Source organism: Anastrepha obliqua, chromosome 1 (assembly GCF_027943255.1).
Source record: "Anastrepha obliqua isolate idAnaObli1 chromosome 1, idAnaObli1_1.0, whole genome shotgun sequence".
Classification (NCBI taxonomy): Eukaryota; Metazoa; Arthropoda; class Insecta; order Diptera; family Tephritidae; genus Anastrepha; species Anastrepha obliqua.
This window is the reverse complement of record NC_072892.1, coordinates 180,986,265-181,009,830: the sequence shown is the minus strand read 5'-3', so window position 1 is coordinate 181,009,830 and position 23,566 is coordinate 180,986,265. Positions and strand designations below refer to the sequence as shown.

The following is a 23,566-nucleotide window of genomic DNA, read 5'->3' as shown; positions in this document are numbered from 1 at the left end:
TGCCCTACGAGCCCTGGATGCATTCCAAACAACATCAAGGAGTGTCTTACGTTGTCGCCAATCTCTAAATGAGATGGCCAAACAATATCGTATAATCTTGTGCTGGGTTCCAGGCCACAGAGATATACCAGGGAACTGTAGGGCTGACCAACTTGCAAGAGAAGGTACCTGCTTGCCAGACATAAGTAATCTTATGGAGATACCTCTCGCAACTTGTAAGCTTCTCATTAAGGACGCATTAATCAGGTCTACAAATCAGAGATGGATTAGCGTTAACACCTGTGAAATTGCTAGGCAAACATGGCCAAGGCTAAATTTACGTCTGTCCAAGAGCATTATAAAACTGAATAGACTTCAAATCAGGACCTTAGTCGGGGCCCTCACAGGACATTGTCTCATAGGAAATCATGCAAAGAGATTAGGCGTTTACACGCATGATTTCTGTCGTAGCTGCAGAAATGAGGAGGAGTTGGAAACAATTCAACACCTTTTTTGCACATGCCCAGCTCTAGCCAGAAGCAGGAACCGATTTTTAAAATCCTACTTCTTAACGAATATAGATAATCTATACATTTTAGGTATCAACAACCTTTTACGCTTTGTCAAAAGCTCAGGATGGTTTAATATGGAGAGGGAAATGTAGCTCAGCCCCCGCGGCTTCACAACGGACCCATTTCGTGGTCTAAGTGGCATCGTTGTCTCTATGTGCGATGCGGCTGCCAAACCTAACCTAACCTAACCTAATAGTGGAAAATAACATCTGGCAAATGACTACCACGACCACGCTAACAGGACAATATCCTTTTCATGAAATTTTCCATAACCGAATTGCAAAGTGGCTGCCCTATGTCCTCGATAGCCTCACGAATTTCATCTTTGAGGTCTTGAATTGACCCTGGGCTATTGGCGTAGACCTTCTCTTTCACGCGGGCCCAAAGAAAAAGTTCACAAGGTGTTAAATCATAAGATCTCGGTGGCCAATTGTGATCACCTCTTCGAGAGATAATACGGTCCGGAAACTTTTCCCGTAAAAGATCAATGGTTTCGTTGCTTGTGTGGCACGTAGTGCCGTCTTGTTGAAAATAAACGTTGTCCAGATCAATACCATCCGAATCCGGCCATAAAAAATCGTTAATCATCTCTCAAAAGCGTAATCCTATTCAAAATAACACCTGTTATTGGAAAACCCTTTATATACTTCGTTTGTATATATTTTGTTACAAGTACAAACGAACGATGATTTTCAATGGCGAGGTAATGCGTAATTTGGCAATTATTTTAAATGATGCTTACTCATATTTTACTTCCCAAAAACATGTATTTCACTAATTCTAAAATAGTTTATCATATTTTTGGAAAAAAGAAGGCAGAGATGATGACTTTTACTGCATAGTAAATTAATGATAGGACACAAATACTGAGAAACCAGACATTTAGTCAGAACCAGTTCATCTCGATAAGCTTAATGAGCTGTAGCCAGTCAATGTATTTCAACTATAGACCATCGAAATCGGTGTCAAATCGAAAGAAAATCGTTCGTTCATGGTGATTATGAGCCCTCGAGCGCCTGTAGAGGTGTTGGCAAAGGTAATCTCAGAAGATCTAAGCATATAAGAATATACGGTAGTTCATTGTACAGACTTCGTCTCCGAAGATCCTTTGGGTCGACCTCTGCGGCATGAGCCTTGTAGATTTCAGTCGCAAAGTGTGACCAACGCATCTTCATTTACACTCATGAATCCCAATTTCAATTAGCCTTTGTTTACCTCGGAGGAGAAGATCATGATTTGGCACCCAACTATCGAGCATAGGATGACGCCAAGGCAGCGATTTATGAAGGTCTGAAGCTTTTTCGTTGTTGCAACGGTCACATACCATGTTTCACAGGCATATAGGAGTACTATGCTATATAAAATGTAGTAATATCTTGAATAATTAAAATGACTAATTTCGATAAAAATCTGATGACGTGGTAACATACATAGTCTCTCATAGTATTTCTCGTCAGATTCAGCTCCCTAAACGCCATGTTTCTCGGATTTCTAATGTATGCTTCATCTTTTAACTTATAGTTTGATTTTAGTTTTTGCCTTGTGAAGCCTTTGTTAATCACTTGAGTGGAAAAATTATGTTCAGAGATGGTTTCTCCGGAATCAAATGTGTTGTTGTGGTTGTACATTGTCTCATAAATGTTTGGGGAAATGCTAGTGGAGTGACAGTCCTTGGCCGGATAGATATCTGGCTCGCTCCGGTAATGTGGAACCGACTGCCATGTGAACAAATCAAATATGTCTTTCCGGTTGTTAGCAGCACCGATATACCAACATGGGCCATGGCTATACATATGAAAAGTATGACTTCAACTTCTAAACTGGACAATTTGAATACATGAAATTTTTATTAATATATTGTAGAAAAATATTTATTTATTTGTCAGGATTTATTTTTCCTCCTTCTACATTTCTACAGTTTGTTCAGATACATTTTCTTTAGTTTGTTGAGAATTAGAGGTATCGTTCATTTTTTATATTAAACAGTTGGTAATTAAAATTTACAAAAGAGTTTTAATACCCCTGTTCGTATTATGAAATCAGCAGCAGTCAATCAAGTGGCTGGAGAAAATAAATTCTTCCTACCTTTTTTTTGAACCTTAATGACTTCAAGACCTCGTGGCAAGCCAAACGAAAGATTTGGCAGTAACAGCGTTTACTGAAACGCTTTCAGCCAGGTATAATACAAGCGCTCTCCTGAGAAATTGCTTTAACGAAATTCGCACTCAGTCATGAAAATGTACAGAAGTTTTGCTGTGTTGTTTTACTTACAATCCCACGTAATTCCAACTGCGTCAAGAAGTTCTGTGTATTCCATTTCTTAGAACTCCGTTGAAATTGCGAATCTTCTTATTCTTGACTGGCGCGATAACCGTCTACGCGATTTTGGCCCAGTTTAACAAAGTGCTCTAGTTATTTCTTCCTCGTGCTAGCCGACGCCAGTAAGAAACACCGAGTGAAGCCAAGTTCTTCTTCTGATCACAGAGGAGGCCTTCCTCTTCCTCTACTACCACAAGCAGGTACCGCATCTATTACTTTCCGAACCGGAGCGTTTGTATCCGTTCGGACGACATGACCCAGCCAACGTAGCCGCTGGATCTTTTTCGCTGCATTATGTCTATGTCATGTACGGCTCATACAGCTCATTGGACCATCACCTGCAACACTCGTTGTCGCCAAGGTGCAAAGGTCCGAAAATCGCCCTCAGAATATTTCATTCAAGCACTCCAAATGAGGCCTAATCGGATATTGCCATCGTCCAACTTTCTGCGTTAAAATTGCAGATAAATACATACGATAAAACCGCTTATAGTAAATCAAAACAGGTTTGAGCTCTTCATTAGAAATGTACGTTGATTAAGCTTTAATCGCGTTTAGCTCTTTAACAACAATAAAAAGGATTCCAGTATAAAAGTTCGTTTAGCACATTTTCCCTATTAAAGCAGCACAATTTGGCTTTCCAGCAGAATTAATTGCCAATATTTTCGCTAAATTCTCATGCAACTAAATTAATTGTGCCAATATTTGTTATACCAAACGAAAATAAAAATAATGACAGTTGTCCCCAAGGGGTCTCCTATCAACTGGCTACTTTGTCGCCCGTTCGCCCCGGGCTACCGTCTTAGCTGTGCCAGCGCACTCAACTCAAGTTCAGACAAGCAGGCCGCAAACACCAGTCACCAGCTCGCAACAATTTGTCTGCTTTTGTGTCCTCTACTTTGTGTCTGCTTTAAAGACAACGAACGCTCAGCTAAAGCGACACACACAAACACACATTTGGCGTAGTTACATCAACGGGATACTCGTACCAGACACAGCCTCATTTTGGCAACAGCGCTGTCATCAGGCGACATCCCCACCACCTTGCACATACTGCCGAGCTACCGGGCTGCCTGCCTCAAATTAATTTTTACGAGGACACAATCAAAAAGCTCTTCACAAAAAATCTGACGTTGCAAATTTGGTTTTTCGAGCGTTTATTATTATACTTTTTTATATGTGTGCAGCTATGTTGGTCGCTTTGTTAGCAATAGCGTACAAACACACATACGCTCTCATGTATGAATATCTATAAGCACTCATATAAATGCAGTCACACCGACACAGTGCAGCGTTGCAGCTGCAGAACCGTGCGCCTTTGTCGTCGTGATAGGGAAGGTCGGAAGTGTGCTGTAATGAAGATGGAATGGGAAGTGGGCTGGTAGGTGGAGGTTTGGTTTGGTTTGGTTAGGGAGGTCCTGCATTGGCTGGGGGCAGAAAACGTGCTGCGACTTTACGCTCTTCACACTGCGCACCAGACAGAAATGAGTGCATCATATCGATCGCTTTTTTCCTCTATTTTTTCTTCTATGCATTTTTACCGCAACACTTTTTTTCGTACATTCGTTGGTATATTTATTCGTTTGCTTGTTGGTTCATTCGCGCATTCGTAGGTTCGTTTAATTTTGCTTAAACCTTCCCTCATTCCGCCCCGCTTGCCTTGCTGTTGTACTTACTGCTGTTTTATCGTCGCGTTTTTTACATTTTTACGTAATTTTCATTTTGACTTTCGTTTACGAAAAATTGTGTAAAAACCAGCCGCCAGACACCGTCGCTCTCCGCAACAAATGGCTACCGCGTCAACAACGCCCCCGCCACTCGGCTTGTCGACTTCATAACCGAAACGCATGCATTTTTGTGCCATTTTTTCCTGTATTTTTGTCATTTGAATGAGGACAACTGGCGCTGGGCGGTGGGCGGTGCGCCATGATTTTGCGCTTCACTCTGGTTTACACGGCGTATGAGTTATAAATAGTATGCGGGAAGGAGTGTTGCGTGCTTTCCCATTTCGTGTGTGTGTGTGTGTATGCCTACAAGTGCAAGTGTATGTGTGTGACCGTCTGTGGAGAAGTATGAGGTGCAGGAGGTGGGAGGACGGCGGACAGACACAGTTGCGTATTTGGGCGTCGCGTGTGAGTGAGTGCACACGAACAGCCGCAGCCGGGCGACATAGCGACACAACGCAAAGTGGCCCAAAGTGAGCGAGATGGAAAAACATACAAAAAATAAACCGCCCGCTTTTGGCTCTTAAATACACGAAAAACTGCATATCTGTCCAAATTATGGCGAAATGACACACACGCACATCACACATGCACGCACTGCACTCACATACACACCTTCATTTGGTTTTGTGTGCACGTAAATTAATACAAATACACTTACATGCGCACGCACACTCTGACAACTCATTCGTTTTATGCGTTTTTAACAAAATTGCAGTCGTTGTGGTGCAGGAAAAAATGTGCAACCGAAAAAAATCGAATTTGCCGGGAATGAGGACGGTTTGGTTGGGTGGCTAGGTGGTCGGTTGGTCGGTGAGGGGTCGTACGCATGCAATTAATATTATTGGTGAAAAACTGATTTAAAAAATGCAGCACAATTGTTTGCATGGTGGCGAAAAATACCGTAAACCTACGCCAAATTAACTATAAAAGTTAAAAATTATGTTTACGCAGTACGTTATAGGCAAAATGAAATTACAATAACACAGTAATGAATATGACAGTGGGATTGGCAGAACGGAAGCGCATTGTCTAATTTAAAAATAGAATCTGAAAATATAATAATGCGCCTGGAAAAGCTGGATTGGCATCACATCATAATTAAAAGTCGGAAAAATTATAAATATAATCTTAAGAACGCACAATTATGTAAATACAACCAGCTGCTCAAAAATGAAGAAAAATAAGTGAAGGAAATCAGAATTTTCCTAAATAATCAATCTGCAGCTTGAATATGTATAACAGAAGTGCTTAGCAAAGAAAAATGCTATATCTTGCCGTTAAGTGCAATGGATCGGCAACGGTCTAAGTGAGTTGGTTTGAAAACCGGCCACCACTTCTACCTAATACTTGGGATGAAAAGACTCGGGCCTAACATACAGATGACGCTAGTTTTGTTGCATTGACCTTTGTTTAGATTAGTAATAACCTTTAAAATACACAGTTCTTAAAACTCCATGATATTCTATTCATTAGTTCGTGAGTTATTGTGCTAAGAGTGACGATACTTTTGTTATTTTCAAAACAATGGATGAAAAAGAATTTCTTGCTTTAATTTTATACTGCTTCTTAAAGGGAAAACTGCCGTTCAAGTGAAGCAATGGCTTGAAAAGTGTAATGGCGACTCCATCAGAAACAACAATAAAACGATGATTTGCTGACCTCAAACGTGGTCGAAGGGATACCGATAATGCGCAACGCGGTGGACGTCCAAATGAGGCGGTTTTAAATTATCGAATACTGGGCTTTGAAGATTAAAGCTCCTAACCACCACTGTTAAATTAAAGTGCAAATTAATTAACAGTTTCAGTTATACTCATATACCGGTTCATATTTCTCTTGGATTCGCGTCTCCTTTACAAAATTAAAAATCCAAAAAATAAACTTACTGAACATTTCACTAGAAGTTGTGGAGTGGAAGTTTTGCGAGGCTTCCACATACACGCTCGTATGCAATTAATCTTCTCTCGCAAACTAATCAGTCAGCTGATACTTTTCATTAGAGAGTGACTGAACATCGATTTTCAAGGCCGAACCGAACCGAATTTCGAGCATTTTTGGCCGAAGTTGAAACGAAGCCGTACCGATCATTTTCTTGAGCCAAAGTAAAAAACAAACAATGAGGTATATGAGCTTTACGTCATAGACATAATGCAGCGAATACAGACCCAGTGGTTTCGTTGGCTGGGGCATGCCGTCCGAATGGATAAAAACGCTCCGGCTCTGAAAGTATTCGATGCGGTACCAGCTGATGGTAGCAGAGGTAGAAGAAGACTTCCTCTACGTTGGAAAGATTAGGTGGAGAAGTACTTGGTTTCACTTGGTGTTTGCTACTTGCGCCGGTTAGTACGAGAAAAAAACGACTGACACGCTTTGTTAAACTCGGTCAAAATTGCGTAAGCTGTTTTCGCGCCAATCAAGAAGAGAATAAGTATAAGTTTGGCGGGGATACCAAATTCAGACATCGCGGCCTATAGGAAACTCCTTTTCGTTATATCGCATACAGCTTTAAGATTGACAGAAAAAATGGGTATTTTTCAAGAATTGGCGTGTTATGAATAGCTGGTCGATTGTGGACTTTTCAGGCCTAAACCCACACTGGTAAGCTGCAGTAGTTGGTTAATGGTGAATTACAGCCGTTCACATGCTCGCAAGAACCTTATACACGATATTTACAAGACTAGTCCCACGGTAATTGGCACAGATTGCTACAACGAGCAGGGTGCATGGGCAGAACACACTTAAATTCCAGTAGTCATTCGACCATATTTTGTATATGAATGTGCATGTATTATTTATATATATTTTTTTCTTGTTCACTCCACTCGGGAGTATAGGATCTCGACAAGACTCAGTCTTGCGTTGGTTTCGTTAATCTATTTGATTTTTGACAGGGTAGGTAAGTAGGAACAACGCCTTCTTACTGATTGAAGCGCCATCTGTGTGCCACATTTTTCTGGCAGAAGGATCAGACATATGGTTGAGGACTTCGCTAAATTTGGTGTGTCTGCGCTATTACCGCGATTGCTCGCTTCCTCTTGCTGGCGCCACTGTTGCAATGTGTAACAGTGTGCTTTCCTTTTTGGGTTTTGCTTGTTTTAGCAGCTACAATACAAGTAATACGCTGACTTTTGTGCGGGAGTAAGGATTGGAAGGGTAAGGTTGTTGGAGTTGAGGAATGAAATTATTATTAATTTTTTTTTTGTTATGAGAAACTAAGAAAAGAGGTTTGTTTGGAAAAGTGCGAGGGCCGTGCCTTACGTGGGATTCGAACCCACAACCTCTGGGATGGCAGGCTAGTGCACTTATACTAGACTACCGAGGCCGCATATGTATGCATATGTATTTTATATGGAATGTGAATCTGTAAGAATCTTAGTCACAGATGTGGCAATCGAAACATAACGCAAATCAGTTGACTTAGAGCGTCATTTGATGGTTGTGCCGGGAACGTCAAGTGAAATTTCTATAGAAAAACTTCATTATTGGATCATTTATATGCATCTGCATGGTATGACCTAATCGTCAAAGGCTTTGGAAAAAGTTGACTGAACCTATAAAGTAGCAGCATCACGAGTGCCTACTTTTGTGTCCAAGTATCTGCAACATGCAATAGCCACGCCCATATTTGTCCCTTAATGGGATTCTGTGATATATGAGTTTATTCTGATATATAATGCTTCTGTCTCTTTTTCTCGGTAATTTTCCAATATTATGCTCACATTATATTTCACTTAAGACCAAAAATTAATTGTACTAAAAATGCATCTCAAGAGCTTAAAATATGTAAATTTTTTTAACAATGCAACTAATGAAATTCCTGCCAAACGAAGTGTCTTCTTCAGTACGTAGATACTCATGAATGTATGTATGGACACTTGCATGTAATTATAAACATATAAGTGTGTGTGTGTAAACACATACGCGCATGAAGGTAGATAAGTAGATACATATGCATGCAAGTATGTGTGTATGTATTATATCTCGGTATGTACTTTGAAATATTCATTACGAATTAAAATGAATTGCGAGTGACTGCAACATCAGGTAGCAATAACAAAAACAATAAAAAACGACACCAACTACAGAGGCAACATCAAAAAGCCCGCATCATATTAAGAGCTTGGGGGATGCAACCAAAAATGCAATTGCAGTAAGCGTTAACGCAAAAACGAAATCAGCAGCAAAAATATTACAAACACTGAGGCGAAACGAAAAAAAAAACACAAAAAATCAACCCTTGCAATGCGAGAATAACACCGGCAACAAAAGCAAAAACAAAAACAAATATGCGGAAAACATGAAAAATGCACTGCAATTCGAAATAAAACAAACGAAAAAAAAAAATAAATAAAAAATTAAACAGACAAAAATGTTAAAAAGTGGAAGAAATGGAAAAAAATGGAAAAACACGAAAAGCACACACATACATACAAACACTTGTAAGTGTGTTCAGGTGCATTAAAGTGCAACAACAAAAACTGCATAAGTATGGCTGCAACAATAGCAAAAACAACAGCGGTAATGTCAGCAATGCATTCGAAAAAAATTGCAACTCTCCGCACTGCTTTTACGAAGCGAATATCAGTGAATGGCTGAGTGCAGCGCGGCGAGGGACAAGCGCTGATGGGGGCGCAGCAGGTGTGCGGCGTTGGTGGCGGCGGTTGGGTGGTAGGGATGCGCGACGACATTGAATTTTTTTTCGTGCATTCCCGTCTTTGTCGCCCTCTAATTTGTATGGATTTCTTTATACACCGCTTCTTCAATCCACTTGGCTGCTGCTTTCTACCGAACTTTTGCACTTCTTTTTTTAGGAATTTTTTGTTTCATTTTTGCGCTCAATTATAATTTTGTCAGACTTGCGAGAAGCGCAATAAAAGCAAAACGAAAGAGGAAAAAGTTGAACAAAAAAAAAATAAAAAACCAATGTTGAGAAAAAAACATCAAAAAAAAGAAAATTATTCAACGTACAAAATTGCTTCCCGAAAAATTATTCATAATGACAGCAGCAGACAGGACCTGCTGGGCAGACTAGAATTGCAGGCGGACTAAGTGGAGAGGACAGTGGAATTGCAATAAAATATACGATTCTTGAGTGCAATCTAGTTGACACAAGCAAATAGGAATGTGACGATGGTAATGACAATGACAGATACTTAGTTGTTGCAGTAGAGAAATGGAGAAATGTGTTGTAAAGGGCACGTGATTTTTTCCTATACACCTGAACCGCTAACATATGCATTTTTTTCTCCTTCTTATTCTTCTAGTTCTTCGAGACCTATGACCTTCTACTGTTGGTTTGCTTATAAGGTGATCTGGTCCTTAATGCCTCTAACAGTGTAATTCTCCACACCAACTTTTTTTCAAATTTTCTTTAATCTTTAAGTATGAAGCGTATTCTATTTTCTACCAGGTTTTTGTCCCTCCTCCGATGTTCCAAAATAAAGCTGATGCTAAAAATAACGACTACTTCCCAGTTCGTTTGAGAAGATGCAAATTGAATATGGGTTTCCACACTTCAGCGACTCAAAAAACAAAAAACAACTCTCTTCCTTTTAACTTTCGAAATTTACTGCAGAACCATGAATTAGGGATGTCCAAATTAAAACGATACGCCAGATGTTTACCCTTTGATGACTAGACTCAATTCAATGCTTTTAATGTTACATTAAGAATTAAAAAGAGTAATAACGTGAAGTTTTTGGTAAAATCAATTTATGCATGGTGAAAAAATTCAGAAGGTGTGGTCAATATCAGACCGTTAACCGGCTCAAAGCGAATTTGAAAGTATCAGCTGATTTGATGGCGTAACAGTGGTTTGTTAACGAAAAAAAGAGGCTGTCTGTAAAGTCGGTTTACTGACGATAGTTTAACATGAGAACGTCATAAAAAAATACTGATGAAATGGTTGCATTTTTTAAAAGAAAATTTTAATTTTATTTGTTTGATCGATATTTTTCATGGTTATAGAGAAGGAGGTAAATGGAATCGCAATGGAATCGATCAAGTTACATTTACACAAACGTGAAAAATCACGAAACATTTATCAAATTCATGAAAGATATGTTCAATTTCGATTGTGCATCATGAATAGTTTATTGGACTAATTGAATGGATCATGAAACTCGTAGCCGCAGCTGATATATGCCGGATATAAAATTATCTACAGATTATATTAAAAAAAATTACTCCCAACAATTTTACTGTCTTGTATAATAATTTTAATGAAGTCGAGACTACTTTCCAGAAACCTGAAGCTTCGAACATATAAAAACATCATAAGATCTACACTCACTTACGGTTGCGAAGTCTGGTTGCTGAAATCAAATGAAGTCGATCAATTAATGCGTTTCGAAAGAAATATTCTCAGATATATGGCCCCGTACGACTTGAAGGTGATACCAATCGCATTTGCTACAATCACGAGTTAGACACACTTATCAAAGGTGCAAATATTATCAGATACGATAAGGCGCAATGAATTCGATCGCACGGTCACATTCTGTGAATGAACAACGATAGAAGAACTGAGAAAAAGATCTTTGAAACAAATCCACAAAGCGATAGAAGAAGCGGTGATTATATATATATATATAATTGGCGCGTACACCCTTTCTGAATGTTTGCCCGAGCTCCTCCTCCTATTTGTGGCGTGCGTCTTGATTTTGTTCCACAAATGAAGGGACCTACAGTTTCAAGCCGACTCCGATCGGTAGATATTTTTATGAGGAGCTTTTTCATGGCATAAATACACTGGGAGGCTTGCCATTACCTGCCGAGGGGCGACCGCTATTAGAAAAAACTTTTTCTTAATTTTGGTGTTTCACCGAGATTCGACCCTACACTCTCTCTGAATTCCGAATGGTAGTCATGCACCAACCCATTCGGCTATGGCTTGCGAAACCTTAGTGAACATAAATGTCAACACAGTTTGTAATCCCCATAGTTATTGATATCGATAGTTTCCTAGGGGCTAAAAAACCACCCTGTACATATTTGCTCGGACTTTCTAAAGCAAATTGGTCTTCCTAACACCTGTTTATTTGCTTGTTCTACAACATTTGTTTGTCTCCTTTTCAACCTATTCATAGAAATTCGTATTATTTCGAACACCCCAATCCTGCACCATTACCAGCAAAAAATCAGTTTGAAACACATCTAATGAACTTCAAAAATATGTTGCTGTCTCGTTGCCTGTCAGTTCTATTCGCCATCATAAAACATATCATGAAAAACACTACACATACATACATACAACGGTAGCATACAAAAGCGGACAGTGACAAAAAAAATATTGAATATTAAAAAAAGACAAACCGAAATGAGCATCATGAAATGTTGGCTGGCTTTTACGCTGCGAAAGCGAAGTTTTTGGAGTAGTAAAAACGGTATTGCTCAAACAATATTTGAAAGACCAAACTTCTCCCTACGCTTAGCCTTATAAGAACTTTGAATTTTACTCTTCCTTCTAAGGTATGTACAGAAAGAAGAAGTACTGGTAGAAATCAAATATTATAAAGGGAGCAACTTGACGCAACGCCTGACAATGCACTAAGTACTCGTCGTACTTACCAATTTTTATGCTTTGTCTGCACACTTCTTTGTCGTTTGCTGCTGCCGATGACTTTCAACAGCAGTGAAGAAGTACACAGAAATTCATCTTAACGTATAGAGTTTTTGAGCATCTTTTTCAGCCTTTTGTTTTTGCAGAAATGTGTATGAGTATGCTTTCAATTACTGTTGTGCTGTGGTTTTTTGGTAGGCAGTCTTTTTTATGTAATTTGACATGTGTCAGATGCACTTATGCATTACCTCAAAAAACAATCTTGTGAAAGTCAATGCAGTCTCTATATATAAAAAGCAAAAAGTGATTTACATCAGGGAGTTCACTAAGGGAGGATGTATGTATTTTTATATTTTATGTACGATGGTCAAATTCCAGGGACACAATCTCATTTAAAATTGGCGAAAATATTCTTTGGGAAGAATACATTTTTTAAGTTGAGCTTGTTAAACTGTATAGTAATTAAATCATCTGGATTTTATATGTCGTTCGCTATTAATAATAAAAGCTCAGATTGGTGGCAAGACACGTGTTAGTTCTTGCGGTACGTGAATGCGCCGTCTCCAAATGCACCCATTGTTCGTGACCATTTAGCCAAAAACTTGCCTCAAATAGCTCCCCAGCCACTGTATTCAACTGATTAAACTATGTGCGAATTTGGGCAATATGGGTCATTATTTTGAGTCCTTTATCGAAATAGTTGTTTGAATTTGAGGTCCCCTCGTAAAAAAATGTTTCGGCAAGTTGTATGCATTTTGACATAAGTGAACTTCGGTCCTATCCATTTTTATTAAACGAAATTAATACCTACTCCAAATACTTTTATTTCATTAAATAATATTAAGAATGAATATAAAATTTTAGTTTCCTTCTTCTGCCAAGTACAGCGACTGATTTTGCCGCCCTTTACACACAGGATACTAAGAAATCCTTTATTTGCACCAAACTTTTGTTTGATAGTTTTGAATAAAAGTGACTTTTTACCTATAAAGCAAGCATTATCAAACGCTATCTAAATACTTAAAATTATACATTATGGAATGCTAATTAATTTGCAAAGAGTATTCTTACGGCTTGTGTCTGGGTTGTTGTTGTTGTTGTTGTTGCAGTGGTTGAATATATCCACTGAATATATCCACTCCTAATTAGTGACCAGCACCGTTTTACTACCACTGTCTCATGTGATGATGTCTTTTTTTTCCAAGTCAGATCCATTTAGTGAAGTCCAAGTATAACAGCAAATCCTTTATCTCGATGTCTGAGATCTCCTTAATTTGCTGTAGGAATTGCTTACCGAAGGAGCGGAGTCGTGCCCTAGCTAGCCCCGGACATTCACATAAATAGTGGAAAAGACTTTCCTTCGCCCCTTCCGCTTCACAGCTTCTGCAGATGGGATTGAAGGGGAGGGTTTCTTGCTAGTTAATCCGCTATCTCATTACCTCGTATGTTCCTATGACCGTGAACCCATATCAGAGCTATTTCAAGCCAATGACTAAGCAATTCCAGCTTTTCTCTACACTGTAAGACCAGTTTGGATGAAATGGAGGCCTTTATAGCTGTTTGACTGTCTGGGTACTATTCGTTCGGCTATGTATTCGAAAAGCATTGGGGACATTAAACATCAAATTGTAAAAAAGGTTTTTTCCAGGCTACGTTAAATTTCTAATAAGCTTGCAATATTTGACGCCATTTGCTCCAGATAGGAGTTAAAGGAACCATTATATGTATATTGAAATATTTCTTTGTAAGATTTTGTTCACCGAATTTCCAATAAAGTTAATGAAGAAAGGTGTCACCGGAGCTCCTTCGTAGTATATAATCATACAAATCAGATTCAGGTTATAATAAATTAACGCAATAATACAGTTTGATTTTTGTTGAAACTATCCTCATCCTGTGAAATTAGTTAAAATTTTTGCTTCTTAACTTAGGTGGCAAGGCCATTCAAATATTCTTTCTTTTGAATACTTTTCGTTTGACCTTCACACCCTAATATTTAATTTAATTTTCGAACTGGTTTCTATTTTTCTTTTAACAATAAATATCACGAGGGCCAATAATAAATGGGCCACGGCATTCACTGGTGTGGGAACCAGAAAAGTCGGGTCTAGAATGAATAAAAACAGAACTAGCTCCTTTATTAATCACGGCCGACGCTCCATTAGCACCATAATTGGTACCAGCACAGGGCACGACCTAAGACTTAGACCATGTAATTAGCTGCTGGCTTAGCGGCGACGAATTTGAGCGGCGTGTGGCTCACAGGTCCCAGGACCGCCTGGGTACTTCAATAGTGTTTCTATGTTTTTATTTTGTCAAGAGAGCTGCTACTTTTCAATTGTTCGCTTTCGACACCCTCCATCGGCCGAATCAGTTTATTGCCACTAAGTCTCTAAACTCATAATAATCTCAAAATTTTTTAAGACAGTGTCGAATAGTTTAATAATTTAAAGAACTTTTCTGGGATTTGTTTTGAAAGCTACCTAGTTTTACAAGTATTTGTCACCATCCATGCCATAGGTTTTAATTCTCAAAAATCAAAAGTGGCGACATAAACCTTTGACGTTGCCAAATGTGAGTGTGTATGTATGCATGTATTTTTATATCTTTCTATGTTTGTGTGCATGCTTGTAAGCTCAACCATTTTGTGCAGGTGTAAGATTCTTTTATATTTTAAAACGGCATTTTAAGAGCATCATGAAAAAAGAACAGATTTGGTTGCATTTGAAAATTCATGGAAAACATCGCAGCCACAGAACTTTTCGTGCTCAAGGATGGAAGAAGTGCTGGTACATGCATATGCATGTATGTATTGTAAACAAATGAATCTGGCAAAAAAATTTACACTCTCTTCCACTTTTTTCGCACTCAACAACTACGAACAAAAAAAAAAAAGAAATGAAACGAAAATATGAATAAAATACAAATAAAAATGAGAAACATCTACACACAATAAAGGTATGTATGTTGCGTCACTCGCCGACACTGAAATTAATGCATATTTCATACACAGACAAGCGACAATAAACAAAACAAGAACAACCATGGCTACAACAGAATCGTGATGGCGGTGCAGCGGCGGCGGCACAGCATCTGACGTACGAGCACAACAACAAAGGCGACATCAACAATTAAAGAAGAACAGACAAGGACTCAACGTCCCTCACCGCCCACGTCACCACCGTTGCGGAGCTAGTCGGGACAGGTGCGCTCATACGAAGCCATTCTCGCCGCGCTGCGCTGTGGTGGTACGAGGCGAGCCGAGGCGCATTGAGCACAATTGCACTGACAACATTGCGCAACGGCCACCAGAGGATCAAGGTGTGATTTAAAAAAAGGAGAATAAACAAAAACAATAACACGAAATTGTGCACAATAAAATAAGTGAGTGGTGAAAAAAACGCTGAGCCAAAAGCGAGCTGGTGAATAACTGCCGAAAAAATAATGTATAAGCTGAGCGAATTCAGGAAGCTGCGACGTCTGTGCTGTAAGTAAAGCGCTTGGTCTAGGTGTCGGTGTTGGTGATATGGTGAATTGGAGTGTTGATAAACATTCAAGTGCAGCCGTGCTGTGCAACGCGAGTGTTTGGCGAGAGACCCAATGATGGAAATATTATGCAGGCAAACACACATACATACACACATACATACATACATACATACATACATACATACATACATACATACATACATACATACATACATACATACATACATACATACATATACACACATACACATCTCCATACACGCATACATAAGTCCTAAAAGCAACAACAATCACGCGTGCAGACAGGTATGATGTACTCGTACAAGATATGAAGTGTTGGCATGTGGTGGGGTGTGCGCGCTTCGGAAGTGTTTGTATTGTAAACAACATCCGCTGTGTGAAAGTGGAATTAAAAGTAGGAGTTAAGCATTTAAATAAATGGAAATGTAACACCGAAAACCGAGTACGAAAAACGGCAACAGTAGCAAAAGTGGCAAAAAGCACGCTCCAGCGCATCAATGGATGAGTACTAAAATGATTGCTTGCGGTCGCAGCCAAAAAATTGCCACTGACGTTGAGGCATTTAACACATCCAGGCTACATTACTGGCCCTAGTCATGTGGGTTTGCACGTAATTACCGTTAACTGGATGTGGGTTCGATCAATACTGTAAACAGGAAACAGCGACCGATATGAAAAACCAAACAGGCTATGCTAAGTTCAGAGTGATATTAGAAAAGTCTGTCATTGAACCCATTTCGTATTCAAAAAGGGGCTTAATTCCCTTCAATTATTTGATAAAATAAGAGGCGTGCCGCAGATTGGGGGAGCAGCTCGGTCAAACACCTAAACAGGAATTAGTTGATTGATTGGTTAATGTTGCGCTTTTTTTAAACAGAAACCGAAAACGAAAACAATTACAGAATTGGGATGGAACAGCAGGCGTTGAAAAGCATTTATTATTTTCCATTAAATCCATTCTGTGCAGTTTTGAGATCGAAGCAATCCAGTGAATTTCTCAGCTCTGGTTGGTTAAAGTGGTGATTCTTCCAAAGTCTAATTAGCGCTTCCGCACCATTTTGTTGGCACATCCTCGCTACCAACTTGTTTTTTACTTGCTCAACAAATGGAGGGACCTACAGTTTTAAGCCGACTCCGAACGTCAAATGCTTTTTATGAGGAACTTTTTCATGGCAGAAATACTCGGAGGCTTGCCATTTTCTTGCATGGAGATTCGAGCCTGTGCACTTCCGAATAGTAGTCATGCACCAACCCATTCGACTACGGCGGCGTCCCTATGCGCATTGGAAATTATTAATTATTGAGTAATGAAGAAAACGTTTTTACTACACATCATGTCATACGACTATATGAATGGTGATAATCCTCATAAGGTCTACCATATTATTTGTGTTGTTGTTACACTCCAACTCTAACTTCATCAGTTACCTTATAGATTTTATTTATATACTGGCAGAAGCCTCACCTCCAGTGCGTTCAGAAAGGGCCGAGTGGAGATGGATTTGACTTCGCTTAGAGTTTTCAATTAGCTCTCGCATGATTGAAATGATTTTCTGGTGTTCTTAGCCAAAGTCGATTCAATGACTGTAAATCTAATCCAGCAGGAAGTGTTCAAGTGTGATACATAGATTGAAATCTCTATTTCAAACTTCTATTTATTTGAAATTCTAAAATTTACATCCCTCAGCTTCACTTAAGGGGATTCATGCAGTTTCTTTCTTCTTCTTGACTGGCGCGATAACCGCTTAAATGATTTTGGGTGAGTTTAACAGATCGCGCTAGTCGTTCTTTTATCCTGCTAACTGGCACCAGTGGGAAACACCAAGTGAAGCTAAGTCCTTTTCCTCCTGAACTTTCCTACGCAGAGGAGGCCTTCCTCTGTTACTACCAGCTGGTACTGTATCGAATACCTTCAGAGCTGGAGCGTTTGTATCCATTAGGACGACATGACCCAGCCAACAAAGTCGCTGGATATTTATTCGCTGTGCTATGTCTATGTCATCATAAAGCTCATACAGGTCATTGTTCCACCTCCTACGATACTGTCTGCCGCCAACGTGCGTGCAAAAGTCTAAATTGCAATTGATTTTTTTGTATACCTGTATACCTTCAAGAATATCGTGTAAAATTTTTGAATTGAAATTCAGTGCTTTATAAGAGCTACAGTCTGAGACCGAGACCAATCTATGCGTGCATTATCCTTCATTAGCAAAATCTTTAAACGCCTTTTTATTGAAATTTGAAACCTTTCGAAATTGGCTTGACGTCTCTTTTAAGAACTAATCGATCGAATTGGATCAAAATTGATACGAATTTTTATACGTGAAATTTCAATTTTTTAATTTTTTATATGCTTACGTTTTAAGCTTAATTTTATATAAAGTGACCAATAGAAACTTTACAAAAACTACGCCCATACGAAACTCATACGTGGTGATGTACACTGCAAAAATCATTTAAGATGGCTGTACACTCCTTTTTTGCCCTAAAAATGATCGCTCCTTTTGGAGTATTGGATTCACGTCGACACTTCCAGTTTAAGAACCTTGTGACATCGCAAATGGGTCTGTGGACGCAAATAACTTATAATCACGAGCGATTGTGCCCGAGACCTCTACCAGAAATTATGCTAAATTTTGATTTAATACCTCTAAATTTGTGAATAAAAGAAATTCACTTATATAGTGATGGGAAATACTATGTATTGATTCGATCACGAGCCACCTGATAAAGCAAAATAGGAAAATTAAAATATTCCTTAGTCTTATTTCTCAGTAAAAAGCAAGTATCTCCTATCAGAATTCCAGAAAATTAACAAGTTTTTGAAATATGTGTTTAAACACTCACCGCACTGCTTTCAAATCGCCGCTAATAGATGAACTTGGCGATGGCTTGGAACTAAGATCTAATGGTTGTTCACCGGTGGCATCACTGGGACTGGGTGAATCCTTGAGTGGCGGACTAACAGCGGCGACCGATGTCTCTGAGGTAGTTGGTGTCGCCGAGTTTGTTTGTTGTTGCTGTTGCTGGGGCTGATGTTGCTGGTGTTGCTGCTGCTGTTGTTGGTGTTGCTGCTGTTGTTGCTGATGCTGTTGTTGATGTGTCGGTAGTTGATGTGGCTGTTGTTGTTGTTGCTGTTGTTGTTGCATCAATTGTAGCCAATTGAAGTCTGTGTGAATAAATAGAAACATTTTGATTTCACGAACATCTTCGAAAATTCGAAAGCATCACCTTATGCTCCGTTCACACTTACTTGGATAACCAGAAATTACTGCTAATTGCGCTGCCATCGAATCCATTGAAGTCATGTTCGCCGGCAAATCTACTAAACGTGTCGTTAACAGCTTGTTCCAGTCGATGCGATTGTTATTATTGTTGTTGTTGTTGTTGTTAGTGCTGCTGTTATTGTTATGTATTAATGGGTTCACCACAGCCGCAATTGTTGTACTGTTCACCAAATTCACATGTGATGATTCATTTGAATCGCTATCGGTCTCAAGCTGCTTCATTTGTTTATTTATTTTAATTAAAAGAAAAAAACGAAAACACGAAAATTGCGTATATCAGCAAAAATGTAAAAATAATTAAAAAGTGAATGTGTAGTTTTCCTTGTTGGAATAATTTTTAAATTATCTGCAGCGTACTTCCCACTTACTGGGTAGTGATTTGATAATTGCAAATATTACGAAAAGGGGTTGAGGTGAATTTGCTCAAGACAGCCTACAGCTTAATCATTTCACCACAAACCAGTTCGTTCCAAATAAAAATAAAAGCATTTTTTAATTTTAAAATTATAAATGAAGCTGGCGTAATTCGTTAAAAATACGCGTATTGCTTGGTATGGCACAGTTTGGTTGAGGAGATAATTTTTTGTCAATTCTGGGTAAAATAAAAACTATTGTAAAATGTTTTTTTATGGAAACTGATTACAAGTGGGTTGCTAAACTATCTGTTTTTCAGAAAATTTCATAGAAATTTTTTATACAATTACAAGTCATTTTTGAAACTTTAGATTTGTACTAATTAATAAAAGGTCATCAGTATCATTCAAGAACGATGGGCCAAATTGTCTAAAGCTGGACAATGACCGGGAAGAAGTTTGACAGACGCTTCCTCCTCCTCAGTCTTGCAGCTGCGGCGATAGTTGAAATGAGGTGTGTTTGAGCAAGACGACCTAGGAGAAAATGGCCTGTGATCAAAGCAATTAACATCGAGGCGATTTCTCTTGACCGATTAGGTAGCTCCTTTTAGCACCTGACGCCCCATTTCACCCAAATTCTTTTTACACCTGTCAACTCTACTCGTGTTGACTGAAGTGACAATGCTACTTCTACCACGCAGTTTGTTGGTTGTAGGATATCTAGCATCACTAAGATGTATTTTTAATAAAAATTTCAAAACTTCAAAAGGTCATGCGGCGGATATTTCGCGGCCGGGTAACTATCGACCAGATACTCACAATACGCCAAGTCTTGGAAAAGCACCTATAATAGGAGAATCGGTTTAAACCTCCATTCGACAGCACGAAAAGGAGTTGCCTACATGACGCCATGCCTGAATTAGGTATCCCCGCAAAATTAACACGGCTATGCAAAATGACGTTTCTCAATACCAGCAACGCCTTCAGAATTGAGAAGAACATCTTCGAGCCATTTAGTATAAAATTCATATTGATACCATCGGCCTTAACAACCACGCTGTTCGTTCTGCCTCCTCCAAACTAGATAAAGAAGCAAAGCGAATGGGTCTAGTAGTGAACGAGGACAAATCGAAGTAACTCCTGTCATAAAAAAAACAGTAGGCGCAGTCAACTGTCGCAGAAACTTGGACGATGACAATATCTAATCAGGCATGGTAGGCCTGCCGGTGGTATCTGAGGAACAGAAAGGCGTCCTCTGCATTGGAAAGATCAGGTGGAGAAGGACTGATATGTACAATTGCCGCCCGTTGGCTCGAGAAAGAAACGGTTGGCGCGCTTTGTTAAATTCGGCCAAAATCGCTTAAGCGGTTATCGTACCAATCAATAAGAAGTAACGGTTGTAGAAACTTTGATGTTCGAATTTCTTGTCGCAAATGGTAAAATATGTTGCTACTAAGCTTTAAAAGCTACAAAGTTGGAGGAAAAAATACAGGATTTTTTAAATCTAATACATATTAATATTAACAAAAGTAGTTAAATTAATTCGCTGAGCTTTTCTAGAACACTTATATACAAGAAAGTTTCTAAGCCTAAATTTGCGCGATCACAAGCTTTGCCTTAATCTCTGCCTGCGCATATGCGCGCTACAAAGCTGCAAAATGAAAAAAATCTTCTCTAAATCTATTATAAAATTGTTATTATCGAAACCAATGAAAAATACGGGCGGCCGCCGTAGCCGAATGGGTTCGTGCGTGAGTACCATTCGGAATTCAGAGAGAACGTAGGTTCGAATCTCGATGAAACACCAAAATAAACAAAAAGTTTTTTCTAATAGCGGTCGCCCCCCGACAGGCAATGGCAAACCGGCGAGTGTATTTATGCCATGAAAAAGCTCCTCATAAAAAATATTTGCCGTTCGGAGTCGGCTTAAAGCTATAGGTCCCGACATTTGTGGAACAACATCAAGACGCACACCACAAATAAGAGGAGGAGCTCGGCCAAACACCCAAAAACGGGTGTATGCGCCAATTATATATATATGTATATATATTTTAATGAGCTTTTGGATATAACCTGCCTCTGCAAATATGAAAGCTGGAAAGCTTTAAATTCTAACATATTTCGGCTTTAACGGAGTCTGCGCTTGTGCATATACCAGCCACAGAGCTGTGAAATGGAAAAAATTTAGGTTCTTTCAATTTGAAATGTGTAGTATCGAAAATAATGAGATCTGCTTCTACTCAGCTTCTATAACATCTGTCTGCAATATGAAAGCTCTAAAGCTCCAACTCAACTCAACTCAAAGTCTTAGAAGAATATCACAAATGTAAATGTAAAGTACTGAGAATCCAATGGATTGCGTTTTAAGCCAACCAGGCACCAACCTTGTGACCGTGCTCCACTGGATCGCCGCCGGCGGCGGACACAACTGGGCCCGCCGACTCGGCTACTAGTTCGCCCTTCGCGTTCACCGTGAGTAATCTGCCGTCCACGCAAAAATAACACTTCTCATTCGGTTTCCAATCTACCGGCTCGGTGGTGGGCGCACGTGGCACCTCTGGCGCTTTTGTAGCTGGCGGAGATGTACGCTTTGACGGTGGTGATGTAGGTATAAGCAGGCTTTTCTCTGTGGCACTTACGCTTGTGATGTTTGCTTGCGTTATTGTGTGTGATGAATTTGTTACTTTTGTTGTAAATGTTGATGTGTTGTTGCCGCAAATTTTGTTGTTATTTAATGCTAAACTACTATTACTATTATTGTGGTGAAGTTGGTTGTGATTTTGTGATGTAATGTTATCTAAAAAAGAGTTAAGAATAAAAATAAATGAAAAACTACTCAATTTGAGTTTGTTTCTAGAAAATTGTATAAGCCGAAGAAACAAACAAAAATGGTTTATAAAACTACCAACTCTTTCTAATTATTAGGTAATAAATAAACGACCATTGACGCAGTTTCGTCTGTCGCAAGAGTCACGAGAATAACAGAAGCAGACATCGCTGCATTTTGATGCTAACACCTTTTGCTATTTCTTACAAGCAAACTCAGAATGATTGAAGATTCAACTATGTACATTCTCACCTGCAACAGGTTGCACCTCCTTCCTTTCTTTAGCCGCTGCAATTTCTACGCAATCGGGTGACGGCGTATTTCCTTTGTATTGTTGTTGTTGCTGTTCGGCGCCCGTTTCGTCTTGGACTGTGCGATCGTGCTGTTGCTCGTGTTGATAGCTGTAATTGCTGTTGTTGCCCGTTGCGGTGCCGTTGGCCTTGCCGTATGACGAAGTCTTCACGCTCTTGGCGTCTGCTAGATCGCTGATCAATTTTTCCTGCTGTAAATTTGAAATTTTCTGTTCCTCTACACGCTGATCGTGCTGATGATCGTTTGGCGTTGCTCTGTGCTCTGTGGATGTTTGTTGTTCTACTGAGTTTTGTGTGGCTGCTGAGGTCGCTGTTGTACTGGCGGCAGCTGTTGCTGCTGCTGCTGTTGCTGGTGGTAATTCTGCTGTTGCTGCTGTCTCGGCTGGCGATTGTACGGTGTGATTTGTATGGTTGCGCGTAGTTAATGGCTCTTGATATTGCTTCCATTTCATGCGTTCCATCAACTCTTCAGCGATCCGTTCTAAGCCTGAAAGTGAAAAGTTCACAAACGAATGTAAAGAATTGATTAAAATTTGCAGAACTACATTACTAAAGTTAGTTATAATTAAAAGTTGTGCGCGAAAAAAACAAGAAAAAGGAGAAAGAAAATAGAGAAAATACCATTATTTATGGTATCTCAAGTCATTGACATGCCAGGTGAAAGAAATGCGAAAATTTGCCACAAAAATATGTTCCTTGCCTACACATACATATAATATGATACAACAAATCCAACGACCGACATAAATTAGCAATATGAAAAATACAAAGTTCAGTTATAGAAATTTTCCATCCCTTATTTGGCGCGACTCTTCTCTGCTATAGGTCCACGTACGCAATGGCGAAATTTTTTTTTAGTCTAAAAAATTTCATTCAATGTAGCGCTTACGTGTAGCCCTGAGTCAATTTGTGTATTCCCACTAAGCGTGTGACGTTTGCAATCTGTTTGCAATCCCAAATAAAATAAATATAATAACACAAAATAGAGTCAGAACAAATACTTCGTGAAACGCATAAAAAATTCAATAGCAAAATGCCCAACTATTAAATCGTCAAAACTAACATAAATTTTCTGAATCGAACGCAATGTGCGGCCTGCATACAAAGCAGAACCGTTGGC

General features: G+C 39.2%; 1 protein-coding gene across 1 annotated transcript in view; it reads right to left on the bottom strand.

The window, feature by feature from the left end:
- LOC129242658 (uncharacterized) overlaps window positions 1-22,918 on the bottom strand; it is a 34,346-nt gene extending 11,428 nt beyond the window's left edge. Inside the window, exons 1-4 of the mRNA XM_054879438.1 lie at window positions 22,388-22,918; window positions 21,693-22,105; window positions 18,922-19,168; window positions 18,516-18,837 (exon numbers count right to left, since the gene is read on the bottom strand). Of these exons, the coding sequence (XP_054735413.1) occupies window positions 18,516-18,837; window positions 18,922-19,168; window positions 21,693-22,105; window positions 22,388-22,907 (1,502 nt within the window). The 5' untranslated portion in view covers window positions 22,908-22,918. The remainder of the gene's footprint in view (window positions 1-18,515; window positions 18,838-18,921; window positions 19,169-21,692; window positions 22,106-22,387) is intronic.
- Between the last annotated feature and the right edge of the window lie 648 nt (window positions 22,919-23,566).